This window comes from Rutilus rutilus, assembly GCF_951802725.1.
Source record: "Rutilus rutilus genome assembly, chromosome: 3".
NCBI classification, from domain to species: domain Eukaryota; kingdom Metazoa; phylum Chordata; class Actinopteri; order Cypriniformes; family Leuciscidae; genus Rutilus; species Rutilus rutilus.
In genome coordinates, this window is record NC_140211.1 from 36,306,712 (window position 1) to 36,331,923 (window position 25,212).

Genomic DNA, 25,212 nt, shown 5'->3' on the forward strand with positions numbered 1-25,212 from the left:
GCAAAGTTGATAAGTTATTTTTTCTCAATCATGGTGGTGTACAAACAACACAATAGTTCACCCAAAAATACAAATTCTGGCATCAGTTACTCGCCCTCATGTCATTTCAGACCCTTTAGACTTTTGTTCATCTTTTTTATTTTTTTATTATATTTTCATTTTGTTGACAATAAACAAGCCAGAATGAGAACATGAAAACACGAATGAAATCAGCTCCCCACTTACCAATCCCTCCCACCCCCACCCAGCAGCCCCGCGGTCTCTTTACAGTGGGGTACATAATGGATAGATAAGTTAACAGAGAAACAAAGCCACAGGAATGATTAAACATGAATAAAAAAACAAAACAAGAAGAGGGATAAAGTGTTAAGGTATTCAATCTGAGTCCTGATCATTTGCTTTGCACAATATACTTGGAGATCTTCTCAGCAGCTTTAGTCCAGATTTTATATGTTGAGATTTGTGCCGAGTTAACCCGAGCTGTGGATATTTCCAACGTTATAATGTCCCGAAGTTGAATCAACCACTTGAATATATCTAGGGTATGTGGTGGGAGCCAGTGTTGAGCTATCAGTTTTTTTGCAGACGTTAAACCGGCCAGCCAGACAATTTTTTGCAGTTTAGAGAAATCAAACTGAGAATCATCATTCAGTAATAATACAGACGGGATCACCGGTATAGGATATTCATTGATTTTTGATAAGATAGCACATACCTCATTCCAATTTTGTTTTTACCTTTTCACATACCCACATCATATGGAAAAAGGATCCAAGTTGTTCGTCAGGACATTTATCACAGAAGGGACTAAAGGTGGAGTCAGTACGACTTTTGTTCATCTTTGAAACATGGATGATGAGATCTCTGTCCCTCTACTGAATGCTCATTTTCCCAAAACTTTGATCCTTCAGAAAGTTAAAAAAGACTTTGTAAACCTATTCCATATGAACCGAGTGTTTTCTGAAGAGACACTTAGGTTTTTATTCACATATAAACATTGATCAACGCACATCCATAGAGCACATCAAATACGGTAAACAGAAGCTCAACCTGTACTTGCTTGACACATGAGAACAAACCTAATTGGTTCTCGCATGTCAAGCACGTTTGAGCTTCCTTGGATTAAACCACTTGATTCATATCGATAATATTTACAATGTCTTTTTGAAACATCAGAGTTTTGGTGGAATTGGCTTTTAATGGAGAGACAGAAATATTTCAGGTTTCGTTAAAATATCTTCATTTGTGTTTCAAAGATGACCTAAAGTCTTATGGGTTGTGTTTGGAACAACATGAACTATTGATTACAGAATTAAAATGTTTGGGTGAACTAACCCTTTAAATAAAAAAAGTTCCAATGTGATCATAATGTGGTCCAAACCAAACAATGCAACAGATATGTGGACACTGCTGTTTCAGATTAGGTTGAGGTCATGGGAAAACAAGTGGCACACTGTGGTGTCCTGTGTGTGGGAATGCTTACTAAAAGCATTGTAACTAATTATGTATGAATATCTGCACACATCAAAATATACTGTAGGCCAAAAAGCTTACATCAGTTTATTATACAGACGCCACAAATAGACTAAAGTGCAATGTGCAGCAAAACGTTTTCGGGTTCAACCCTTCATTAGTGCCTTGTGCTTCCAAGCATCCACATGCACTCATTTACAAGCTTATTACCGTAATCATAATAAATCGAAGACGGACTTCGACACATATAGAAATATACAATAATACAAACAAACACAAAAATACACACATACTACATTCAAAACATTTACAAATTCTAAAAGCGTAACCATAGAAATTATTGTTATACATTCATTAATCTCATAATTTAAATCTCAATATAAGTGTTTTATTAGAATATCAATTTCCAATACCACTTGATTAAACACTGACATACAAAAACAGTTGAATTTATATTTTATTTATATATCTAAATATTGATAAATAGACATTGTTAAAAATGCATGTGAATGCATTTAAGAATGAATTCTTCATGCCCTGTAGAAGTCTTCGTTGCATATTCCCACCTCTACGAGACTGTGTTATTTGCTCTATAGCTACAAAGTTCAATTCAGAGACTGAGTGCGACATTTCACTAAAGTGACGAGCAATGGGACATTTCTGGTCTTTTTTTCTTATTGCACTTGTGTTCAATAATACGTGTCCTAATTTGTCTATTTGTCTTGCCCACATATTGTTTTTCGCACGAATAAGACAACAAATAGATTGCATTAGTAAAAGTGCATATAACGTGTATATTTTTACACGCCAGCCGGTTTTGGATCAATGCACCGAAAGCCTTTTTTTCATTAACTTCTCCTGGACGAGTATTTGGCGCTCTGCGATTTTCTTTTTTTCTAACTACGTGCGCACATGCACAAATCATTGTGAATCCTATTTCACATTTCTTGAGTGTGTGTAAAAACATGTAAAAAAAAAAAAAACCTGCACACATTCACATATGTGTATGTTGTATAAACCCTAGCATGTTAGAGCACATTGGGACCGGAGGTTAGCCGGATAAACAAAAGAGTAGTAATTGAAAGCAGAGTTGAGCTAATGCATGTAACACACATACAACCGAATCTGATCTCCATCCAGTTTATACACCAGACACCCTACCAACACAATGCAGACTGTGTTTTTCGAATGAGCAAGGCAACATGCCTGACTGTCTTTTTGGCCAGTCCCTAGAGTTTCCATTTCAAAATCATAATGAATCGCTAATTGAAGCATATTCATGATAGGGGAAACTTTAACTGCTTTTGGCTTGCCTTTTTGATCTAAAGGATCAGGACACTGACAGAGCATAGCTATCCAACATTGAAAAGAGTTTATGTATATGTGTGTGTGTGTGTGTGTGTTTGGAAGAAAGTGGAAGTATGACTAAACCTTCCCAAATTTACTCAAGTATATGCTGCTTCCTAGCTGAGAATTTTTTTTCTTGTTTCATTGAAGGAAACCTTGATCGCATTAAAAGGTCATTAGTGAAACTGATTAGCAGATCTCTGTCCTAGCTTGAGAAATGTTGGCTTGCGGCAAACACATAATGCTATTTTGATGGCTACATTTCTGCAATTAATAATTCATTAATTCATTAATTAAAGGGGGATAGTTTTCCCAAAAATGAATATTCTGGCATTTTCTGTGCAACATACTGTCAAAGAATATATTTAGCAGAATGTTTCAACTGTTTTTGTTTATAAGAAAGTCAATGTGGTCCTAAACAACAATTTGCATTCTATTGGTTTGGAATGCCATGCGAATCTTAATTTTTGGGAGAACTGTCCCTTTAAGGAAATTCATGGTGCAGCAAAACCTTCATGCTCACAAAATTTATTTTAAAGTCTTTTAAAACAGATGAATTAATAAAAAAAGAATGATGTGCATGGATAAATGGTTTATAATACACTGCAGAGTTCCATAAAAAATATAAGAATTGTCCATTTTGATTTCATGCTAACTTTAAGTACTTTTTTTTATCATCTCTAATCCAGTACTTCACTGAATACGGCCCAGATTATTCCCTGGAGATCAGCCCGAGCTGTCGACCCGACCGCAACGAGAGCCAGCATCTGGAGCGGGTCATCAGCACCATCAAAGGTAATTGCCATGACAACAACCAGAACCTCACCATACACAACACCGGACCCGAATATCACCCTTTCTCCACACTTAATCCAATACCATTTCCACAGATGGAATTACTTTTGTCCAATTCAAAGCTGGTTAAAATAGTCAAAGTAATGGTCTGTTTATTTAGCAAACCATTGATGATAGGTATGATGGTGTGTCAGTCAGTCATTCATTCATTCATCCAGCTGTCTCTCTAGCCTCTTGAAGAACTTTGCGTCCCACCCCCCACGAGGGACCAGGGAGACCTTTAAACAAACCACAGTTGTCCCCTGTGACTGGCTCTCCTCAGCTGTAGAAAAGAGAACCATGTCTGTTTGATGTTCCCAGTCATCAGTAAACAAATAAGCAAAGCATTCTTAGGAACTTGAAGCTGAAGTCTCAGGAGAGAGGCTGGGATGAGAACGAGAACAGACTAAACTAGGAACATTTGCACACATGTACTGTACGTGTGTCCCAGATGCCCCAGATACGCACTTATCCAAACTTTTATGAGATGTTCCTTGACAAAGTGTCTGGTTAATCCCTTTGGTCACACAAGGTTTTGTTTTAATGTTCTTCCTATAAGTACAAGTTATCTATCAAGTGTATTTTTATTGTGCAATTGTGCTGAACTCTGTGTGTGCGTATTCATGTTTATGTGAGGTTTCAACAAACTCTTGCCTTGTCTTCAGGGACAAAAGTCTTAAGACTTAAAACATGTTTCAAAGCTATGTTGAGAACATTTCAAATGCCCCTTGGATGTAATAAAATAACGTTTTTTCCTCTTGAGCTCATTCAGACATCTGTGTGAATGGGCAAAACTCTGGCAGTGAAAAAGGAAAAGCTGTGTTCAGAATTTGAACACATTGGCATTGTTTGTGAATAAGAAGAAATGTAATTTAGAGAAGCCAAAAAGGACAAAAGAAGATATTTTGAAGAATGTTTCAACTGTTTTTGGCCATACAGTGAAAGCCAAAGGGGTCGAAGACAGCATTGGAGCCACTGATTTTCACAGTATGGACAATCTTCTTTTGTGTTCATGGGTAAACGATGATAGAATTGTTCATTTTCGATGAACTATCCTTTTAAAGGAACAAGTGTCCCTCTCGTGTTTATGAGAGAGACGTTGAGTGACGGTTTGTGTTCTTATCACCTCACTCCTTATGGGATGAAGTTGACCTGTTTAACCACCCTTGACTTGTGTTCAACCCATGGGTTTTAATGTGTCAGTACTCCTAGTCACATCTGCTCCACCTTAGCTTCAGTCTACGTGGTGTTTCAACTATGACTAAACATTTCTTATTGATCTTATTGATCTCTCCGGCCCCTGCTCTGGCTAACGTCTTCTCCACTTTACTCTTTTTGACAAAAGGCATTAGATCTTTGCTGCTGACCTTAAAGGTCCCTCAGCGGTCACCACCACCTCACCGTAAGAGATGCAAGTACAGTCTGACACCTTCAGTTCAGCTTAGTTAGAATCACACTTGATTCTTTACACATTAGCCCCCTTTCACAAAAACAGTCTTTACTGGTAAATTACCATTTAGAGATCATGTGTGAACAGGACGTTTTGAAAAACACCGGTGAATCAGTTCTGTAAATTTTCATGGGATAAAAAGTACAATTAAATTAATGGTATGATGCTATGTATGAGGAAAGAACAGGATTACCGGTACAAGATCAGAATGCACTGATGTAAGAGGTTTGCTAAGATGTAAAGCTCTGTTGGAGTCTGTTTACAGTAAGCTCCGCTGCTTTTAATTATTTTTCTGTGTAAACATGCACTGAACGGACTTCTGACCATTGCACCACGTCTCGCGCTGAAGACCTCTGCCTTATTTTCCATTCATCAGCGATGCAGGTCTGCAGTTATTATTATTTTTCATACTGTAGCCTATGACACTGTGCATGAATCAGATGAGAACATGGACAGTGAACACAAACCATTGCTCACGGGCAATATCCAGTCAATTAAATATGAATGCGCATGATTGGGAGTTTCGAGTTTCACTGGTGTAAAAAGCTGGTCTCCCGAATTTGCCGCATTCAAACCAAGCAGCTTTCTGTTGGTCAAAGTGACTTCTGTATAAGCTGTGCTTCATGCATCGCTACACTATTGACAATAGAAAGTGGACCTTTTTTCTGATGACATTTTACTGAAATGTCACTGTGACCAAACATTAAGTGTGAAAGAGATTTAAGAGCTATGGCACAGAGGAATATTGTCTGTGTATGTCAACTCAGACTTCAGTCCTTTAACACTAAATAATTTATCAGTACTAAATAATAATCAGTTTTCAGAAGATTTATTCATAAGAATGCATCACTTGTAGGCATTGTTTATTTATATTTGCAATATGGGTGTTCTGTCTATTTCTTAAACAGTATGGGACAAACATGCTTATTTTCTGCGCCCATGCGGTATGTGTAGCATGTGCTACGTGTTTGCTCTGTCCCGCAGCTCTAATTAAAAAGGGCTTAAGGCGCAGACTGCTCAACTTCCATTTTAAGGTTTCCACCCATCTCTTAAGACCGCTCTATGCCAAGCTATCACACATGAGCACAGATTCCAGATCAGTTTGACTTTTAAGATCTTCTGCTCACAGAGGGTTACTCGAGAGCGAAATATTGTACTGAGGTCAGCTTTCGAGATGACCTTAATGGAGCTACGTTAAGTGTCCTGTGCTGCACGCTACACATCACATCCTCAGTTTTATGAGAACGGACAAACTCCTCTACTTAGATTCTGTATGGCTTCTTTAGGTTAACCAATGCGTTTATATAGCCATATTTGACTTTTCAGTGGCATCTGTTCTGCCATGATGAAACAGGATTTACGTGTGGTGTGTGAAATGCGCTATGCAAAACCTCTAACTATGTCTCAGATATAATTGTTTTTGGGTGTTTTTAGTTTAAAATGCATTTTGATGGAGCAAGTATCTGTCTGTCATTTTACTTGTACGTGGCAAATCTTATGTAAGATACCCAGAGTAGATTCCTGCAATTGAATGAGTAAAGACAAGCATCTACGCTGCAAGAGTTCAAAAGTTTGGGGTTTGTTAGATTTGTTTGAAAGAAATTCATTCTTTAATTCAGCTAGGATGCATTAAATTCATTAAAAGCGACAAAGACTTTTACATTGTTATATATATATATATATATATATATATATATACAGCATTTATTTGAAACAGATTAATAAAATAATTATATATATAAAAACATTTGTTTATCCGTTTCAAATAAATGCTGTTCTTTAAAGGTGTGGGGGGGTGAAACACTCAGTTTCAGTCAATCTCATGTTAATCTTGAGTACCTATAGAGTAGTATTACATCCTTCATATCTCCAAAAAGTCTTTAGTTTTATTATATTTATAAAAGAAAGATAGGCTGTACCGAGTCTTTCCAGAAAAAACCGAGCGACTGGAGGCGTGCCTTGTGGGCGGAGCGCCGATAGCTAACAACACAGGCATTTGAAGCAGTTTTACTCACCGCCTGCAGTTCCAGCGCGGGCGCGCTTTTCTGAGAGAAATGCTCATATAAGGAGTTCCACTCTCGTCTACGTCATTAGATCCACGATCGAAAAAAAACAGCCGAAACTTGTACCATCCCGGAAGTAAGATTTTCGTCACAGAAATTCTCCGTTATTCGTCCAAAAAATTTTTTTTCAACTTTGCCCATGTTTAGCATGAGAATCCATCTCTTTAACACTGTAAACAACTCTGAATACATGAAACACCATTGTACCCCCCCTTTAAGAATCCCCCCCCCCCCCCCCAAAAAAAATGCATCACCGTTTCCACCAAAATTTTAAGCAGCACAACCATTTTCAACATTGATAATAAAATAAGAAATGTTTCTTGAGAAGCCAATCTGAATATTAGAATGAATTCTGAAGGATCATGTGGCACTGAAGACTGAAAGAATGATGCTGAAAATTCAGCTTTGCCATCATAGGAATAAGTTACATTTTAAAATGTATTAAAATTGGCATGTGAATGGGAGTAAGCTGGCATTATTGGCTGGCATGCCAGTTATTTTGTGGTAATTGTTGTTGTTAATTAGATAGTCAGGTTAATGGAGCACATTGGTCAATTGAAGTCAAACGGTTGGGATTATATTAGGAGGAAGTAATAGTTTGTGATGAGATTTTATTAGGCACTAAATGACACCACAAGTGCAGGGTTTTCTAAAGTCTCCCCTGTCGTTTTTCAACAAGCTCGCACACCCCCATGATCCTCAGCTTTCAAATGAGTAGCTCACATCAATTAAACCGTTTAATTAGCCGTTTTCTGTTGTGCTCTCTGGTTGTTTACGGTCTTATGTCACGTAAGCACTGCGTTTATGAGGGAAAGCATTGCGTTTATGTGCGGATGAGGGGAAGTGAGCGAGTGCCAACCTGTGTGAGTGAGGAGAGGTACCTGAGGTCTCTGCGTCTGACCTTCCCAAACATGCGCTGTTCTGATAACACGCGCAACCATTTCTCTGTGAAGAACTGAGATTGATTAACGCAGGTAATAAATAGAGAGGCTTACAGTTGTTACACATTACCGGAGTTTCCAAGCACATCTGGGTAACATTTACGACACTAAGCCTTGCGTTATAAAACGCTGAGAGAAAAAGGAGCAAAAATGTGTAAACACCATACATGGTTGTTCTGATGAGCAAATACTGCAGAGTTTATCCATCTCAGCTTGAAGGCCATATAATTTTAAACAGTGGGTGTTAATAGAGACCGTACGGTTTGTGCACATTGTAGCCAACTACAAACAAACTGGACATTTTTGTTGATTCCATCCCTGAAAACAATCAATATTTGAAAAGAACACGCATATGTCGGCCAGAAAGATGTAGACGGGCAGTCATCGGACATCTGCTAAATGCTGAATGTACATGCGTTCATAAACATTTACGGTTTCCTTAATGTGAAACCGCTCGAGTTTTAGGATGGGAAAAGCTTGCTCATTTCAAATCAGAAAATTAGTTCCAAGGGCCTCGGAACCACAACCTTCAAAGTCAAAGGAACATGTTGTGCATAAAAATAGTGTAAAAAAAAGTCTCTGTAAATGTATGGCTTCTGATTAAATCTCTCAAAATGAATTTTTTTTTAATGCAGTTTTGAATGAGCCACAACATTTCATGACAAATTGTGGCCTTAGCATTTCTTGAATGCTTCTCTGCTTCAACAGTTAAAGGTGAACAAAGTAACTTTTTTTACCTTAACTGAACAGCTTCGGAGTCATTGGAATGGTTATATTACTTATTTCGGGTTGAATGGTGGTCGTTTCGCACCCCCCTGGTGCCCGTGAGCGGAAAATACGCACTTGCAACTTTGGGGAAGTCAGGAAGTCTCGCGTGATATCAGGTCTCGCGATGTTAACAATTGCTTTACGGCCAAAAGAAATCTGCTAAAATGCCGTCATTATTGCGCTCCCTCACGCTGTTCGAACCCGAATGAAGAAGACGTTTTAAAGAATGTCCCATCTGCTTTGATGTCGTTGATCTATTAGCCTCTGGTGTCTGAGAATAGCCAACGAGTTTTTACAACAGTGTTGTCAAATATCTATTCCGAAGCTATGGGGGGAGCTCTAGAGAGAAACCTGCGAGCAAAAAGCGAGAATACAGCGAAGAAATCCCAAAGTTACTGAATGCAGCTTTAATGCAAATGTAAAGGATGCGATTTTATGTGATTTGACAATAGAAAGTGGACCTTTTTTCCCAAGTTTAACCCTAACCCAAGATTAGATTACGGTTTTGTCTTGATTGTAAAGCTTGCCTTGTAAAGTATGGATTCCTATTGATTTCTTTTTAAAACCAGGATTTCCTTTAGTGCCTTAAATTCAAATTCATTAGCAAGCCATAATGTTATCAAAACACCAGCTGAGAACAAAAAGGGACGTCCTGTTTCAGCTCAACTGTATAGTGTTCGTGTGAATGGATGGCACAATTCCAATGCAAATTGCGGTTTGTAAATTCATGTAAATTGATTTAGATTGAAAAAAAAAAATTTTTGAATAACTTGTGCTTCCTCTAGAGACGTCATAGGAAATCCTGTTTTTTCCTGATTGGCAACCTCTCTGCTTTGTTATGATTCATGTCATTGTGCCATTTGGTTCTTTGTACAGATGTTCTGGTGGACACCCCAGATTTTTGTCGATATTTAGGTTTGACACTGATTTCATCTGTAAATCTTTTGATTTCATTGCACCACATGTCTCCATCACTGTATTAATATTTCTTAATAGGTTTTCTGAAATTCATTTTGACCCATTTTTTGATTTGTCTTTACCCCTCTCTATCTCCTCCCCTGCTTGTTTACAGGGAATCTGAAGAATGTAGTTTAGGAGTGGGCTCCCAGCTCATGTTTCCAAATCAGGCCCTGCTCCTCTAATGAAGACAGTATGTCGGAGCCATCGCCAGAAGGGAGCTTGGAAAACATTACTTGAATGTTTCCAGGGAACAATTTTTTAAATGCAGAGATGGACCAGTGTTGCCACATTTGAACGGTTTTAGTCAATGTTGGATCTGGGGAAAATGTGTGTATTTTTTACAAAAATCCAAAGCCATTTTCAGATGAAACAAAGCATGTGCGATATGTACAAAAATAACATGTTTTTGTTTTTAACTATGTGGGATCATTTGTAAATGAGAAATAATAAAATGCAAAAAAATTACATAAATGATGGTGTCTTGTCAAAGATGCATCCCAAAAACATGTCTAACCAGACGGGATGGACATAGCATGTTACTCTTTATGGTTTGGCTACATCCTCCTTAATGAAACCATCCTATAACTTAACTGCAATATCTTGTCCAGTTATGGATTGGATAAGTCAACTTTAATGGGTAGACTGACCAAATTACATTCATTCATGTTTTATTTTGCTTATTTCGCTTTTACCACGTTTATTTTCTTGTGTTTTATGAGTGAGCAAAAATGTTAAATGTTTTCAAGCTGTCTATCAACTTTTGATTTTTGTATAAATGATTTTTTCAGTTATATATTAAAATACAAAAAAGTAATTGTGTGTGTTTTTTTTTTTTTTCTCATGTTTTTCTTCCAGTGTGTGTTGTCCTTGTGTTTCAGTGGGGGCTGCCACATGTGGAAGTCCTGCTCTTTTCAGTACGATCTTTATAGATTCTTGGTTGCAGAGTTTTCTCTGAATGGCACACCAAATGTGATTCATTAAGTCCTTTATTAGCTTTGAGAGATGGGGCTTATTGCATTTTAGTCCAATAAACGGATCCATGCTACCAAAAGAGCGCCGTAAAACTTGCAGAATTAGGTGGAGAGACGGGACTGATTTTCAACGGCTCACCCTATTAAAACCCTGATGTGTGCAGAACCAAACAGTCTACTCAGTGATTCATGACTATTCATTTTTCCTCTGCGCTTTCTGAAGCATGTTGCTTTTGAAAAACTAAACAGGATTGAATACAATTATTTTGTTTGCAGCAAAAGAAACGTGACACCCTTATATCCTGTTGAATTCTTTTTTGATAGATTAAAATATGCATATTGAATACTTGCAGCTGTGTTTTGTTCAAAGTTTTTTGGTCAATGACATGATACTAATTTAATTCTTTTTTTTTTTTAGGTTATTCAAATCCATAAAAAAGCAATGTTTTCAATTTCTTAAGTAAACTGTATAAAATTCAAGTCTTATTAAAAGTAGACAATTATTACTTATAAATCAACCAGTTTTGTTTTAAAATATTAATATCTGAAATGGCCTACTACATAAATGTATCGTGCACTCAATATTTTATTTTTACATCTCAGTCACCTTTATGTCATAAGGTTAGCATATAGGCTATTGTTGATCGTCGCGTGCCAGGACTGGTTGATGTTCGTATACTGACTCCATAGACTAAAAAAAGACACCTGCTCGTCTAGTTTTATGTTTGACATCACAACGAATTTTATGCAAAGTGTTCATCTGTCGACATTGTCAACCGTTCACTCAGTCTGATCCTCTATTCACCCCATTAAGCACAAGCAGATTTTGTCAGTAGGCTACTGGACTGAAATGAAGTATTTGAGGAGTGTGGCCTATTACTCTATTCAAAAGTGGCCTTTATGGCATTAGTTCTTGAGTTGTGGCAAACAAAGGGAATGTCAAAACCGTTTGTCTTCATTTGCATAACGTTTCCCACAGGAGAAGAGAACATCCCTGCTCCTTTACCCGCCACTTCCCTCCTAATCTACATGTGAAGTGTCTTCATGAATGACGACAGATGCGCTCTTTAAACCCGTTAAAACGGAAAAGAAAGCAGCCGTTTGGCGTCTGCTCTCGTCAATATTGAGATGAGCAGCTCAGGTTTTTTTCTGATTCTGTGAAGATTGACAAATGTGACAAGTTCTCATTTTGTCCTTTAGTTTATAGGCCTACGTTTTGCAGCTGTATTTTGCTAGGGGAAATTAAAAAGAACTTTACTTTGAAGAAGTAAAAAAAAAAAAAAAACTCTTTATGGTTTTATTTCCATATTTTGTTTAGAATACCTGTACGACTCAGGGTTAATTGTCTCAGCGATGTTGTTTTATTTCTGCCTGTCTTGTGTCTATGATCATTATTAAGTGAGCTATTATAAGAGGCAACTGCCCTGCCCACGCACTTTAGCAGGGCGAAAACATGGAGTACACTCCAGTCTGGCACACGGAGCCCAATCGGCATCGTAAACTCGGGATTTCGAAGCCATATGAAATACATCATGTTTCCATGATGATTCTAAAGCATATTATTGACATTTAAAAATATATATATCACTATGTTAATACAAATAAACAGGCTTATTCCTCACAGCAAAGCTTTAACATCATTTTGCTTCAGAGTCACGGACTACAACATACTTTTATGGTGCCAGTACAGTGAAGAAAAGCAGAAAAATACTGTTTTCTAACAACTTGAGGGTGAGTTAATGGTGACAATATTAATTTTGGAGTCATTTAAACCTTCAAATGCTGTAATTTTAAATGATCGGTTTATACATGACCCTTCGTCGTCTTTTCTCAGTCCGGTTCCGCAGATGCTCCATCCCATGTTTGTGAGCGGACTCGGATCCCTCTTGAGAGCGTCGAGTGTGTGTATTTAGGCTAATGCCTTTGATTCAGTAACAGTTCATTGAGGGTGCTCTCCTCTTGCAGCAGGACTGGAAACATTTCTCTAACTTCACGTCCAGCGTCGACCTCGCAACTGTTCTTGCCAAATACAGCAGTGACTTATTTCAACAGCTTTGTTTTCATTAAGTAGGCTACCATTTTAATGCATGTAGTCATTATTAAAAATTATTTTAAAAAAGTTGGTCTTTCGTCAAACTGGATTCGCAACACGAAGGCAAGTTGACAATTACTCGTATAAAGGTAAGTTATTATATATATATATATAAAAAAATGTAAATTAAGAAATTATTTTATTGAGTTATTTTTACATCTCAATTCTGCAAAATGGACTCATTACAATACCCCTTGTTAAATAACTTTTAAATGAGCCTATATCCCATGTTTATAATGAGACAAGTTAATAATTATTCTGAAAGATTTTGATAAAAGTGCCTTTCATAATGTTTGTTTCTAATATTATCTACATTTTCCACACTCGTTAATGCATATTAAAAATTGATATTTAGTTTTCGGTCTAAGCCAGTAAGTGGTTGTAAACCATGCTGTTTAAATCAGTTGAATACATTTTACCAACTAATGTTCTAATCTTGTTTTGACTGTTTAACTGACACCAACCCACAACATCTCATTGGCTAGTGAGTTATCTGTAGGTCACCAGACAGATTGTTACATGAATGATGCTGTGGAAAATGGTTATATTTGTATGGCAACTTTTAAAATGATATATTCTTAAATGTAACTGGATCAACTCTTTACTGAGGCTTTTTCACAGGATGCACTGAATATTTCACCAGTCAAATATTGAAGTTAGGCTTTGCATATAACCGCAAAGTTCGGTTTTACATTTGTCTTGGTCTAATTAAGTTGTAGGCTTCATCGTGTTGTATGTGACCGCTTCCAGGCCATGAATAATGAATACAATGAGCTAAACACAAAGATCTGGAGATGAATGCCCTACAGCTGTCAATGTCTGGAAGAGGCGCTGAGATGAGCCTGTGTGTTGCTCATTGCTGGAGGTCCATTGCAGCTGCATGCCAGCTTTCAGCAATTATGCCTTCCCTCAAAGGAATGGCTTAAAGTGGGGATTGAGAAGAGCGGAGCAGCACATATGATTAAGTGCCTCATTACTTGTCCTCCGTGTGTAGGAGCACATGTGAGACGCATGAGGATATGGAGTCACAGGGCGCTGTCACGTACTCCATAATTAACCCCACATATGAGCGGATTATGAATGGCTCATCTCTACGAATGGTCTTGGAAAGTCATATGACTTGCTGCCCTTCAGAGCTATTGATAAACTCTTGCCTTGTGATCTCAGTTAATGGCATAGTTAAACTAAAAATCATTATTTAAGGCTGGATTTTTTTTTTTTTAAGCTTCAGACTACGAATTCGTCCAGTTGGATGATATGAGACATTTTTTATATTTTGAGTTGATTTTAAACCCCATATTGTCATCTGTCTCCTAATGACGAGGTGCATATTTCTGCATGAGATTTGTGTTCAGAATGACTTGAAAGTCTGGGTAGTAGTATGTGACCCTTAGTCAGAACTCTTAAAATTAAAATGTAAAATTTGTACTTTAAGTACCTTCATTAGCTTTCCATCAACTCACGAACTCCCTGCAGTTCTCTCATGAACAACTGGAACCATTTTCAAGGTGTATGATACCTAATATTTTTAAAATCTGTGTAGTGTATTCCAGCAGTCGTTCCGAACCTGTATAACTAACTTTCTACCGTGGAACACAAAAGAAGATATTTTTTCTAGACTTTCATGTTGTCGTCATCTTTTCCTTCAGGTGTGTCCTTCTAAAGAGCCTGCTGTGTTCTCACCATGAAAGACCGTGACTCTCTCTCCCTCCTGCACTACTCTGGTTCAGGCAAGACGAGCCCTCAGTTTGCTTCCGCTGCTCTCCATCCCGGCTCCCCTGTGTTGGGAAAGCCCCAGCCTTTCTGCCTGCAGTCCGGCCAGCATCTCATAGCCTCCATGCAGCTCCAGAAACTCAACAGCCACTATCAGAATCTGTCCTCCGCAGCTACACCCGGACCCGGCCGGGGGTACGGAGCCACCATGCTGGGCACGGGACAGATTGCCACCCCTGGTGCGGCACAGGCACCCGGGATCATCGATTCTGATCCGGTCGATGAGGAAGTTCTGATGTCGCTGGTGGTGGAGCTGGGTTTGGACCGTGCCAATGAGCTTCCAGAGCTATGGCTGGGTCAGAATGAGTTCGACTTCATCGCGGATGTGCCGGCTGGCTGCTGACCCTCTCGGGTGCTACCAAATCTCCTGCGTCTATAAAATCAAAGCATCGAATGAATGGCGATTAAATGTGCCTATAAAAACTGAGCTGTTATTTACAGTTTTGGAGGGCGGACTGATGTCGGTTTGTTTGGAGACTTCTGTTCGTTGAGACTCTATGTAGACTTTTCTGTGGAGGACGAATCTCAGACATTTTCAAAAGTCAGAGGACTAAGCTCGCATACCAAAACGGCCATCCTCAAGATGTTTTCCGCTGCCTTAGGGACGTCTATATTTCCAAAGCTCATTCACTCCTTTATAAATCCCACATCATGATATGTGGAATGGATTTGAATAGTCACCTCAATGTGAGGATGGAAGGGGAAGAGATCTACAACAAATATGGTTTGTAGAGGACAAAGGCTACTCCTGCCTGCTGCCTATTGTCCTAACTTGGTCCGACCCTAAACTGTGGGATGGTATTACATGTGTGTAATGGAAGGTGAATGTGAAACTGGTGCGCTCAGCTGAGACCCTCCATCATTCGTGAGATCCCCTCGAGAAGCCGTGTCATCGCAAGCCTCATTGGTCACAGGGGAACTCGACCTGGCTGAAGGTTTTCCATGGTTAAATATATTAATGAGACGTGTCTGTTTACCCCACAAGTCAGCCTGCATGGTCGGATAGCCTGAATTTTCTATTTTTGTCTAGAGATCATTGATTAATGCACTTATCAATGTTCATCCAAAAAGTATTGCCTACTTTTTTTTTTTTTCTCTCATTTTACTTAAGTTCTGTTCTTGTTTTGTATTGTATTGTAGGCTGATTGAATATAAGTTAATTGTAATGTAGATCAATGCAGGCCTTGTCCAAAATCCACTAATATGTTAGACATTGTGCATGCTTAAAATGCATTTGATTACCCATTGAAGAAAACTTTCTGTCAGATATTTTCTGTCATTTTACTTTACTGTTTTTGAAATTTGTGACTTACTGAAACTTAATCAAAGATTTTTCGTTTAGCACTTTTCTTTCATCCATTTATTTTTCTACATAAGAGTTATTACCAAATTATATTTAAAAGTGTGTACTTTTCTGGTGTTTTTTTTTTTTTTTTTTTGAATGTGAAAAAAATAAAGTAAAAAAGCACATCACCTTGTTTTTCTTTCCCATAAAAAACACTTTACTGAATTCCACATTTAACAAGCAAAAAACTTGCACTGCTTAATGATTTAAGAACAATAGCTAGGTATTTAAAATGCAAATTGGTAACAACTGAGACGGAATATAAACCTGTTTATAAAACTCACATGATCACATTCCTGTAACCTAGCAGTCTCAGCTAGATCCTGAGCTCGGCAGTGCAGATGACTAACTGGTTAGTACTGGCATCTAGTGGCCAGCGCAATAAATACATCAACCCTTGTAATTAAATGTTGAAACATCTTCAGATCAGTTCATGGTGACTTTGATTCTCATTAACTTGCGTCTGTAGCACATTCTTACTCATGGAGAAATGCATAAAATCAAGGAATAAATTAAATTGAATTTAATGAGAAGCATTCATAAAGAAAAAGGACAACTACAAATAAAATATAAACATCAATGAATAAGAGGAGAAACTGCATATTCAAGACCCAAACAGTGCACAGAAACGTTAAGGTAATCAAGCCATTGTTCAGTGATCAGTGGATGACTATCCTTTATGTTTCTATTAGCACAGCAGCCCTGATTCACATCCTGGAGTTTCCAAGCACTCGTTTATTAACTTGAACGATTAAAATATAGGCCTGGGCTTAGATTAAGCCAGAATTAGGCCTTAGTTCAATTAAGTTATTAAGCAGCTTGCATAAGCATGCATCAGAAAAAATAAATAAAAACATTATGGTGTGCATCTTGAGACAAAACAATGGCACTGACATATTTTAGATGTGTTTAAAGTTGCTTTCAGTTAAAACAGCTCAAACATGCATTTTAGTCTGAGACTATAGGCTTAAGCCTTCTCTGTGAAACCAGGGGATAAAGTTTTATATGGGCATTTCCTCATCTTTACTATAAACACTGTTTTCCCCTGATGGAATGTAATACCACAAAACATCACAATTCCACTGCTAATCCTGTAAAATAATGTCATTTGTGTAAATTCAAGGAACTGGCTTTTGTTGGTCTAAGAAACAAAACAAAAAAATAGAGCACATAAAAAAATGACAAATTAAAATAATATTCCCAAACAGGTTTTGTGTGAAAGTGTAAAAAACTAAAAAAAAAAACTAAAAAACACAGCAGTAATTTCCTAAAACATTTTCCTATTTTCATGCATAGCACCAGAGACCAAATTAGTTAAAATTAAAATTCACCCTGATGTACACTCAGTTGTGATATTGTGATAAAAGAATACTAACAATGAACTGAACATAAAGCCGATTTTTTTAATCCAATATAGAAATAGCGATGTTGACATGATATGTAATGAGTAATGAGGCAGTAGGCCCCGTACTTTAAGAGACATGCTTATACATCGATACAAATTTCGAAGAAGGCAAATATATTCCCTAGAAAAAGAAAAGAAAAAAACGATGTAAACGGATGCATCGCATGTCACAGTAGGCTACCACCAATGCTGGGTTTAGCGTGTGATTCCAGACCTCCCCGCTTGATGGCACTCGTACAGCTTCTAGGAGAAGCTTGGATTGTCCTTCTTCGGCACCGGTAGTTCAGCTTATGTTCCGCTGACAGGAAGTGGCTGGTCCTTTTCCCCAGACTTCAACATGGTGAGTGCATTTCATTCACGAGACCCTTCCAAAATAATCCACAATCATCAACGTTTAAAAAGAGCAAAGTTTTCCATTTGCGTTCCAAATACTGCTCTTTTATCCCATATACGATGAACAACACACAAATTGTCATGATAAAGAGCAGATGGAATGTTTAAAAGGTTAACGGAAAATGCCGAGCTCAACCGCGGTCTCTCTTTAGCGGCAGAATGGGCTCGCTGTTAGATTTTGGGTGAAATGTGAGTTTTTAAACGGGTTTGGTGGTTTTAATATTCTTTTAATCAATAGAAAGTGGAATTTACACAGCTTACACTTTTTAAACAGCACGCTTTGCGTTTTTAAGTAACGTTAGCAGGAAGGAATCTAAAGGCCTCGCCTGGCCATCATGGTGCAGGACTGACGTTACAGCCTGTGTAATGCATTTACATAGTATGGGCTGGTTTTCCCTTTAAAGCTGATTAAATGGGTTCTGTTCTTTATTTCAGGCCCGAGGACCGAAGAAGCATCTGAAGCGTGTCGCAGCTCCTAAACACTGGATGCTGGACAAACTCACTGGAGTATTTGTAAGTGATGCTTTGCTTTCATAAAGATGCACTCAGTACTTGTGTATTTGTAAAAGTTATACGTATAGCGAATTGTAGAGCACTTCAATGTTTATAATGTTGTACACTCGCATCAGACGAAGATTAAGATATTGTAGAAGTTAAGTGCAAAGTGTTTTGCAATTGTGATACTAGTAAAAATAATAGTAATTTGCCATATGGTAAAGAAAAAAAAAAGTGACAGGAGACTGTATACATATATTGTTAATGCAACAAATTGATGTGGGTTGACTTTGTTTGCTGTCTATAGGCTCCTCGTCCCTCCACTGGTCCTCACAAACTTAGGGAATGCCTGCCCCTCATCATCTTCCTGAGGAACCGTCTCAAGTACGCTCTGACCGGAGATGAGGTCAAGAAGATCTGCATGCAGAGGTTCATCAAGATCGATGGCAAGGTCCGCACTGATATTACCTACCCCACTGGCTTCATGGGTGAGTTCTGCTGCAATAGTCTTTGGTTTTCTTCACTGAACTGTTATTTTAGTGGTCCTCTAGGAACCTACTGAGGGTTTCTGCTGGTCTTGAAAAGGTCACTTCTTTAATTCACCCTTACACAAATTAAGACCTTAATGTCTTAAATCAGAGCAGGAAGTCGTAAATTCATGTTACTTCGCAAAAAATTGTATATCTTTCTCAGTATTTTTGTCTTTTTTAGTATAAAATCTAAGTCTTTAAATTGAGAGATGCTTAATTGGGATGCAAATGTAAAATTAAGTCTTGAAAAATTATGAAAACTTTCCTTTGAATTAAGCTGATTTTTCTGTATGTTGGCAGATGTTTTAATCATGAACTCACTTAGGGCTTTGCGAAAAACGTTAACTATAATTCTCATGCTATGATTTTCCTTGATAAAATGCTAACAAGAGTTTGATATAATGTTGATGCGCTAAAAGAAACAGCCCTGCTCATTTGAACTACGCCACACAGACCATTTATCCTGGTTACATTGAGGTCAGGCAACACAAACCTGTTTCATGACTTAAAACTATCACCTGTTAGCACATGCTGAAACTAAGAAATAATTTTCTATTAAGATTTATTTTTAAGGAAAAATTACTGAAAGTGTTTGGAATTCAAAAACGTGAAGTGTTTGTCATGTACTGACAAAGAGTAGTTAATTAATGGTCTGGTTTCTACAACTTTCAATCTGGAGCAAAACATTTTCCTTTAAAAGAAAGATTGATTAAACATTTATTGTAATTATCAATATCGACTTTTTCTGTAGTTCGTCTTACTGTAGTTTTCTTGGGCGTATCGCCCAGCCCTAGACTCACTTCATTTTAATCAACTTCTCAGGAATGCATCTTGATTTTAGAATCTTTAGACATTTGCACTGGAAAATCAGACAAAAATACTGAGGAAGAACATCACTATTTTATATGTGATCAGAAGCTACAGTGAAAGATATTTCCATATTCTAGTGGTTGGGAGTTTGTTACCTTTTTGTAAAATGAATTAATGGATATTTGTTGGAAGTTGTATTTTCTAACTTAAATGTTGCTAATACATAATTCATTGTTTCTCACTGGACCTTTACATTTAGAGAACCTATTGATCTAGGTCATTTGAATTTATTCTTTAATTTTCGTTACTTTTTGTAAAAGTTTTTTTTAATTGACCTTCAAAACCTGTTGAAACCCTGCTACTGATTTGGATGCAAAGACTATTACTATTGTATTATAACTGAAATGTAAAATTTATTTAGTAATTATTTTACTTACTTGCAAGAGTTGAACCTTTTATTTTGGCAAAAAAAAAAAAAAAAGCTGAGAAAGTCAAATCCAGTGAATGCTGCAACTATTGGTCCACAAAAACGCATTATACAAATGTAGAAAGTGGAACTGGCCCACGTCGCATTCCCAAGTCAGTGTTGCCAAGTCCACGGTTACATGTGGATACCTTAAAGGGTTAGTTCACCCAAAAAATTGTCATTAATGACTCCACCCTCATGTTGTTCCAAGCCCGTAAGACCTCCGTTCATCTTCGGAACACAGTTTAAGATATTTTAGATTTAGTCCGAGAGCTTTCTGTCCCTCCATTGAAAATGTATGTACGGTATTCTGTCCGTGTCCAAAAAGGTAATACAGACATCAAAGTAGTCCATGTGACTACAGTGGCTCAATCTTAAGTGTATTCTCGTCGCTTTATAAACTTAAGATTGAGCCACTGTAGTCACATGGACTACTTTGATGTCTGTTTTACCTTTCTGGACATGGACAGAATACCGTACATACATTTTCGATGGAGGGACAAAGTTCTCGGACTAAATCTAAAATATCTTTAACTGTGTTCCGAAGATGAACGGAGGTCTTACGGGCTTGGAACGACATGAGGGTGGAGTCATTAATGACATCATTTTCATTTTTGGGTGAACTAACCCTTTAAATTATAAAAAAAATCCGCTGGTGTACAAATGAAATGTTCTGAAATGTATCTAACCTTTTATTGCTATAAGTGTGAAAATATTTCCGGTTCTTTATGAAACGGATAAGATTGTGCAAGTGCTCCACAGTCTAGATAATTATAGTGAAAACTACTGTAAACTATCTTTTAGAGCTTAAATATTCTAAAAATAATATTTTGCATGTTGAAAACAGTGCATGTCTTTTGAACTTAAATCAGTAATTTCTAAATGTGATATTCAATGCTTCCAATACTTATTCTCATGTGTCCCAGCTGCATAATACTGAAATTCTACTTGTACATATTTGTTCCTCTTTAGCTTGAGTGTTTAATGTTTTAGAACTTTAAAAAAAACATAATTGCACATTTTCAGCTAGAGTACTATGCGCTCATTTAGGTGTTCTCAGTGTTTGGACGATGGGCAGAGGTTAGTCAACGTTTGGGATGTGGAACCAAAAATGTTAGTCAGGTTCTCAAATCTTGAGGTCGACTTTCCTGTAGAGTTTTGCTCGACTCTAATTAAACACCTGAACAAGCTGATCACTGTCTTCAGGATTACTAGAAAGTTGCAGGTAGTTGAGATTAATCAGGGTTGCATGTAAACTACAGAAAAGTTTACAGGAAAGGGCCAGAGTTTAGAACCGCGGATCTAAAGTTGTTTTTTGTTTTTTTTCACCACATTCATCTCATTGTGATTAGAAATGTCTGGTTTATCATGCAGTCACAGTCTGGCACTGTAGTGTATGCAAGATTATATATTGGGCCACACAGCATTAATGTAGTCCAGAAATATCAGTCATATAGTTGGCTGCTGATTTTATTGCATTCAATTATACAATAAGACAATAGTCACTTAACTGGCACTCACAATTGAGCATGTGAGTTGTAGCTTACCAGATGGTTGATCCACGAACGTCACATCGAGTGACTAATCCCTCAGTGTTATAACACTCTCCTTCACATAGCGTTTCCACTGTGCACCCATATTGCCTAGTAAGTGCCAACAGGATATTAATCTGCTGTGACTGATTTTCCAGCTCAGGTGATGCGGCAGGTTGTTTATCGAGATGATGTTGTAAAACATAAGCTGAGGTGACAAAATGTGTTAATAAAATGTGTTGTGCTGTCGTTCTTTCAGATGTGGTCAGCATTGAGAAGACTGGAGAGAACTTCAGGCTGATCTATGATGTCAAGGGACGCTTTACAGTTCACCGCATCACAAATGAGGAGGCCAAGGTGAGCTTAATGTTCTTGTGTAGCTCATAAAAACAAATTAAGTGACAAGATCACATCAATTTGATTTGAGACTGCAGATCTTTTGAGCTAATGCTGTTGTCCTCTTATAGTACAAATTGTGCAAGGTGAGGAAAATCCTCATTGGCACAAAGGGAATACCACATCTGGTGACCCATGATGCCCGCACCATCCGTTACCCTGATCCTCTTATCAAGGTCAACGACACCGTCCGTATTGACCTGGACACAGGCAAAATCACAGATTTCATCAAGTTTGAGACAGGTTAGTGAGCAGAATGTCTTGAACTTTGTCTTTCTCCTTTTGTTTTTGTGTTTGAGTTGCCCATCTCTTATTTCCTCTTTCTTGTGTAAATAGGCAATGTTTGCATGGTGACCGGAGGTGCTAACTTGGGGCGTATTGGTGTGATCACCAATAGAGAGAAGCATCCTGGCTCTTTTGATGTGGTGCATGTTAAAGACAGCACTGGGAACAGCTTTGCCACCAGGCTCTCCAACATTTTCGTCATCGGCAAGGTGAGCACAGGGTTCAGAAAGTTTGGGATTAAGCTGTTAGCAAGCAGTTGACTGGGCTTAGTATGTGCTGTGTATAATGCTTAGTATAATGCCATTTTATTCCGCAAGTGAAACAAATACTCCTTAGTCTGGAGGAAATGCAAATTCACACCTGTACAATAAACTCAAACCTTTTAGCTTTGCTGCTTTTCTGGATTGAATAGGAAGCAGAGAAAATGTCCAACAACAAAAATTCGATCATAAGTCACTTTGCTTTTTGGAGTGGTTGAATTGGATCACTGAATGTCAGCAACAAACACATTGGTTAATGAAGTGAGAATGAATACATGAGTATATTTGTATTCAACGTTTTAAGTTGAATACATGTTTGTATTCTTTAAATTAGAGTTTGCATTAAATTTTTTATTTTTTTTTTATTCATTAAGGAATACTGAATCTGTTTTTGTGCAAGTGAGGTGAATAGGCGCCTGCTTGCACTATTAGTGTAGAACTATAATAACCATGTTTGCACAACGCCTCTACACCTCACTCCTGATTCCTCTTAACATGGGTAAAGGAGACGTTGTCAGTCAATAAATGGGGAAACAAAGTAACTTTGAAAATGAAACGGATAATTTGAGTTTCAAAGTAATGCGTTACTTTACTCGTTGCTTGAAAAAGTAATCTTGATTGTTACTCCCCAATGGGGCACTTGACAATCCTAAACTTTGCAAGTCCTACATAAATGGCCATATTTGCATCCTGAAAAACATGTGCCAAGAGGTTTTTTTAAAGCAGTTTTACAGATTTGATCTTGCAGTATTACACGTTTATCGTTGTACTAATGTTTGTGTCTCTGTCATCAGGGCAACAAGCCATGGGTTTCCCTGCCTCGTGGAAAGGGTATCCGCCTGACCATTGCTGAGGAGAGAGACAAGAGACTGGCTGCCAAACAGAGCAGCAGCTAAGTCAACAGGACTAGCGCACACCTTGGTTTCAAATAAAAAGTTATTTACAACTACGAATTGTGGGTTTTTTATATATAAGTGTATGGCCTACAGCAATGGTTCTTATCCCTTTATGACTTTTTTGAATATTGACTGAGTTTGAATATTCAATTTCACATCTTGACTTTTATTAGTTGTATTAATTTAGATAATATTTTGAATTCTTGTGGCCCTTTGCCAGTTTTACACAGGCCTTTTATTTTTCTCTTTCCTGTCACATACTGCTTGAACTGACATTTAAACTAGTGTATTGAAATCAAAGTCAAGTCATCTTCATTTATATAGCGCTTTTAACAACGTAGATTGTTTCAAAAGCAGCTTCACAGAGATAAGCGTATAATTTAAGGTAACAGAGATTGTTTTGGCTTTATAGCAGAGTTAAGTTATTTTCCATCTAAAGTTAGTTTTGATTGATTCGCTTCCGTCGCAACGATCATTTGTTATTAAATTAGGGGCCGCTAAGACGACACCATTCTCTCTACACAGACTTTAAACGCGAACCTGTTAGAAACGCTGATGGTGTTCACATGCGCATTTAGAATGGGTTCTATAGTTATGTGCATTTGAAAATACGCAGGTTTGGAATTCCCTACAAGCCAAGCCTAAACAAAGTACTTGTCTTTCCTTATAAATTTTGATAAAGAATTTTATTTTATTTTGTTGCTTTGGGGTAGGAACGCGAAACGGATTTTCCCGACAACGCCTTATCTGTAGAGTGGTCAAGAGATCCTCCATAGGGAGAGACTAGTTGGCACTTCAGCACTGCGTTGTCATCGGTCCAGGCGAAGGTCCTTCGTCAGATCTGGATACGGCCTGGATCCGGCAGGCTGCAGGAAAACCTCGGGATAAACACAGACACTAAAATTAGCGTAGATGCCATTCTTCTCATAATGTAACGAGTACATCAGGATTTATGGGATTTATGTTCCCGGTTCCAGCTGACCTAATCTATGCAGCCTAACATTAAATTATAGAAGTCTATAATGTATTATGTGTATGCTAGGTCAAAGAGATGTGTCTTTAATCTGGCTTTGAACTGACAGAGTGTGTCTGCTTCCCGGACAATGGTAGGAAGACTGTTCCAGAGTTTTGGTGCTAAATAGAAAAAGGATCTACCGCCAGCAGTCGATTTTGATATTCTAGGTATTAGTAACTGGCCGGAATTTTAGGTATTCTAGGTATTAGTAACTGGCCGAATCAAAGTGTTCATAGACTCTCAACTACATGCATTTTGTACTTTACCCTTTATTATGTGTCCCACTATATATTAGCAATATATTAATATACACCTTTCTGAAATTAAGTGTTCCCTAAAAAATTAAGCAGGTTCAGGTGTGTTTGATTAGACTGGAACTAAATTTTGCGGGACAGTGGAATCTCCAGGAATGGGACTGGGAGGGAATGGGCACTCTTGTTTTAATCTAATATTTAAAGGAATAGTTCACATAAAAATGGTCATTTACTCACTCTCAAGTTGTTTCACACCTGTATGAATTTCTTTCTTTTGCTGAACAAAGATATTTTGAAGAATGTTGGTAACCACCAGACAGCTGGTGTAGCTACCCCTTTGACTTCCATAGTAGGAAAAAAAATACTATGGGGTCCATCAACTGTTTGGTTACTGACATTCTTCAAAATATCTTATTTTGTGTTCAGCAGTTGAAAAATTCATACAAGTTTGAAATTAC

The 25,212-nt window shown here is 37.7% G+C and overlaps 3 protein-coding genes across 4 annotated transcripts in view; all 3 read left to right on the forward strand.

Moving 5' to 3' along the window:
• Window positions 1-10,650, forward strand: part of hdac8 (histone deacetylase 8) — a 31,957-nt gene extending 21,307 nt beyond the window's left edge. The window contains exons 10-11 of the mRNA XM_084404656.1: window positions 3,510-3,615; window positions 9,949-10,650. Coding sequence (XP_084260782.1) covers window positions 3,510-3,615; window positions 9,949-9,971 — 129 coding nt within the window. The 3' untranslated portion in view covers window positions 9,972-10,650. The remainder of the gene's footprint in view (window positions 1-3,509; window positions 3,616-9,948) is intronic.
• A 2,084-nt stretch (window positions 10,651-12,734) lies between these two features.
• On the forward strand, window positions 12,735-16,142 carry cited1 (Cbp/p300-interacting transactivator, with Glu/Asp-rich carboxy-terminal domain, 1). 2 transcript variants are annotated; one of them, XM_084404657.1, is made up of 2 exons: window positions 12,735-12,988; window positions 14,549-16,142. In XM_084404657.1, the coding sequence occupies exon 2, from the start codon at window positions 14,584-14,586 to the stop codon at window positions 15,013-15,015; it is 432 nt and encodes a 143-aa protein (XP_084260783.1). In that variant the 5' UTR covers window positions 12,735-12,988; window positions 14,549-14,583; the 3' UTR covers window positions 15,016-16,142. The 2 variants fall into 2 exon arrangements, with proteins under 2 accessions (XP_084260783.1, XP_084260784.1); XM_084404658.1 differs by having other exon boundaries at window positions 12,735-12,962.
• Window positions 16,143-17,588: 1,446 nt separating this feature from the next.
• Window positions 17,589-23,538, forward strand: rps4x (ribosomal protein S4 X-linked). Its single transcript, XM_084404412.1, has 7 exons — window positions 17,589-17,762; window positions 18,251-18,328; window positions 18,618-18,798; window positions 21,908-22,005; window positions 22,116-22,287; window positions 22,381-22,538; window positions 23,384-23,538. The coding sequence occupies exons 1-7, from the start codon at window positions 17,760-17,762 to the stop codon at window positions 23,483-23,485; spliced, it is 792 nt and encodes a 263-aa protein (XP_084260538.1). The 5' UTR covers window positions 17,589-17,759; the 3' UTR covers window positions 23,486-23,538.
• The last annotated feature ends 1,674 nt before the right edge of the window (window positions 23,539-25,212 follow it).

What these genes read in the sequence shown, in the direction of transcription:
- cited1 (XM_084404657.1), top strand. Translation starts at nt 14,584, where the DNA reads ATGAAAGACCGTGACTCTCTCTCCCTCCTGCACTACTCTGGTTCAGGC.
- rps4x (XM_084404412.1), top strand. An exon ending in TCACAAATGAGGAGGCCAAG is followed by an intron (nt 22,006 to 22,115) that starts GTGAGCTTAATG and finishes GTCCTCTTATAG; the next exon opens with TACAAATTGTGCAAGGTGAG. An exon ending in ACATTTTCGTCATCGGCAAG is followed by an intron (nt 22,539 to 23,383) that starts GTGAGCACAGGG and finishes CTCTGTCATCAG; the next exon opens with GGCAACAAGCCATGGGTTTC.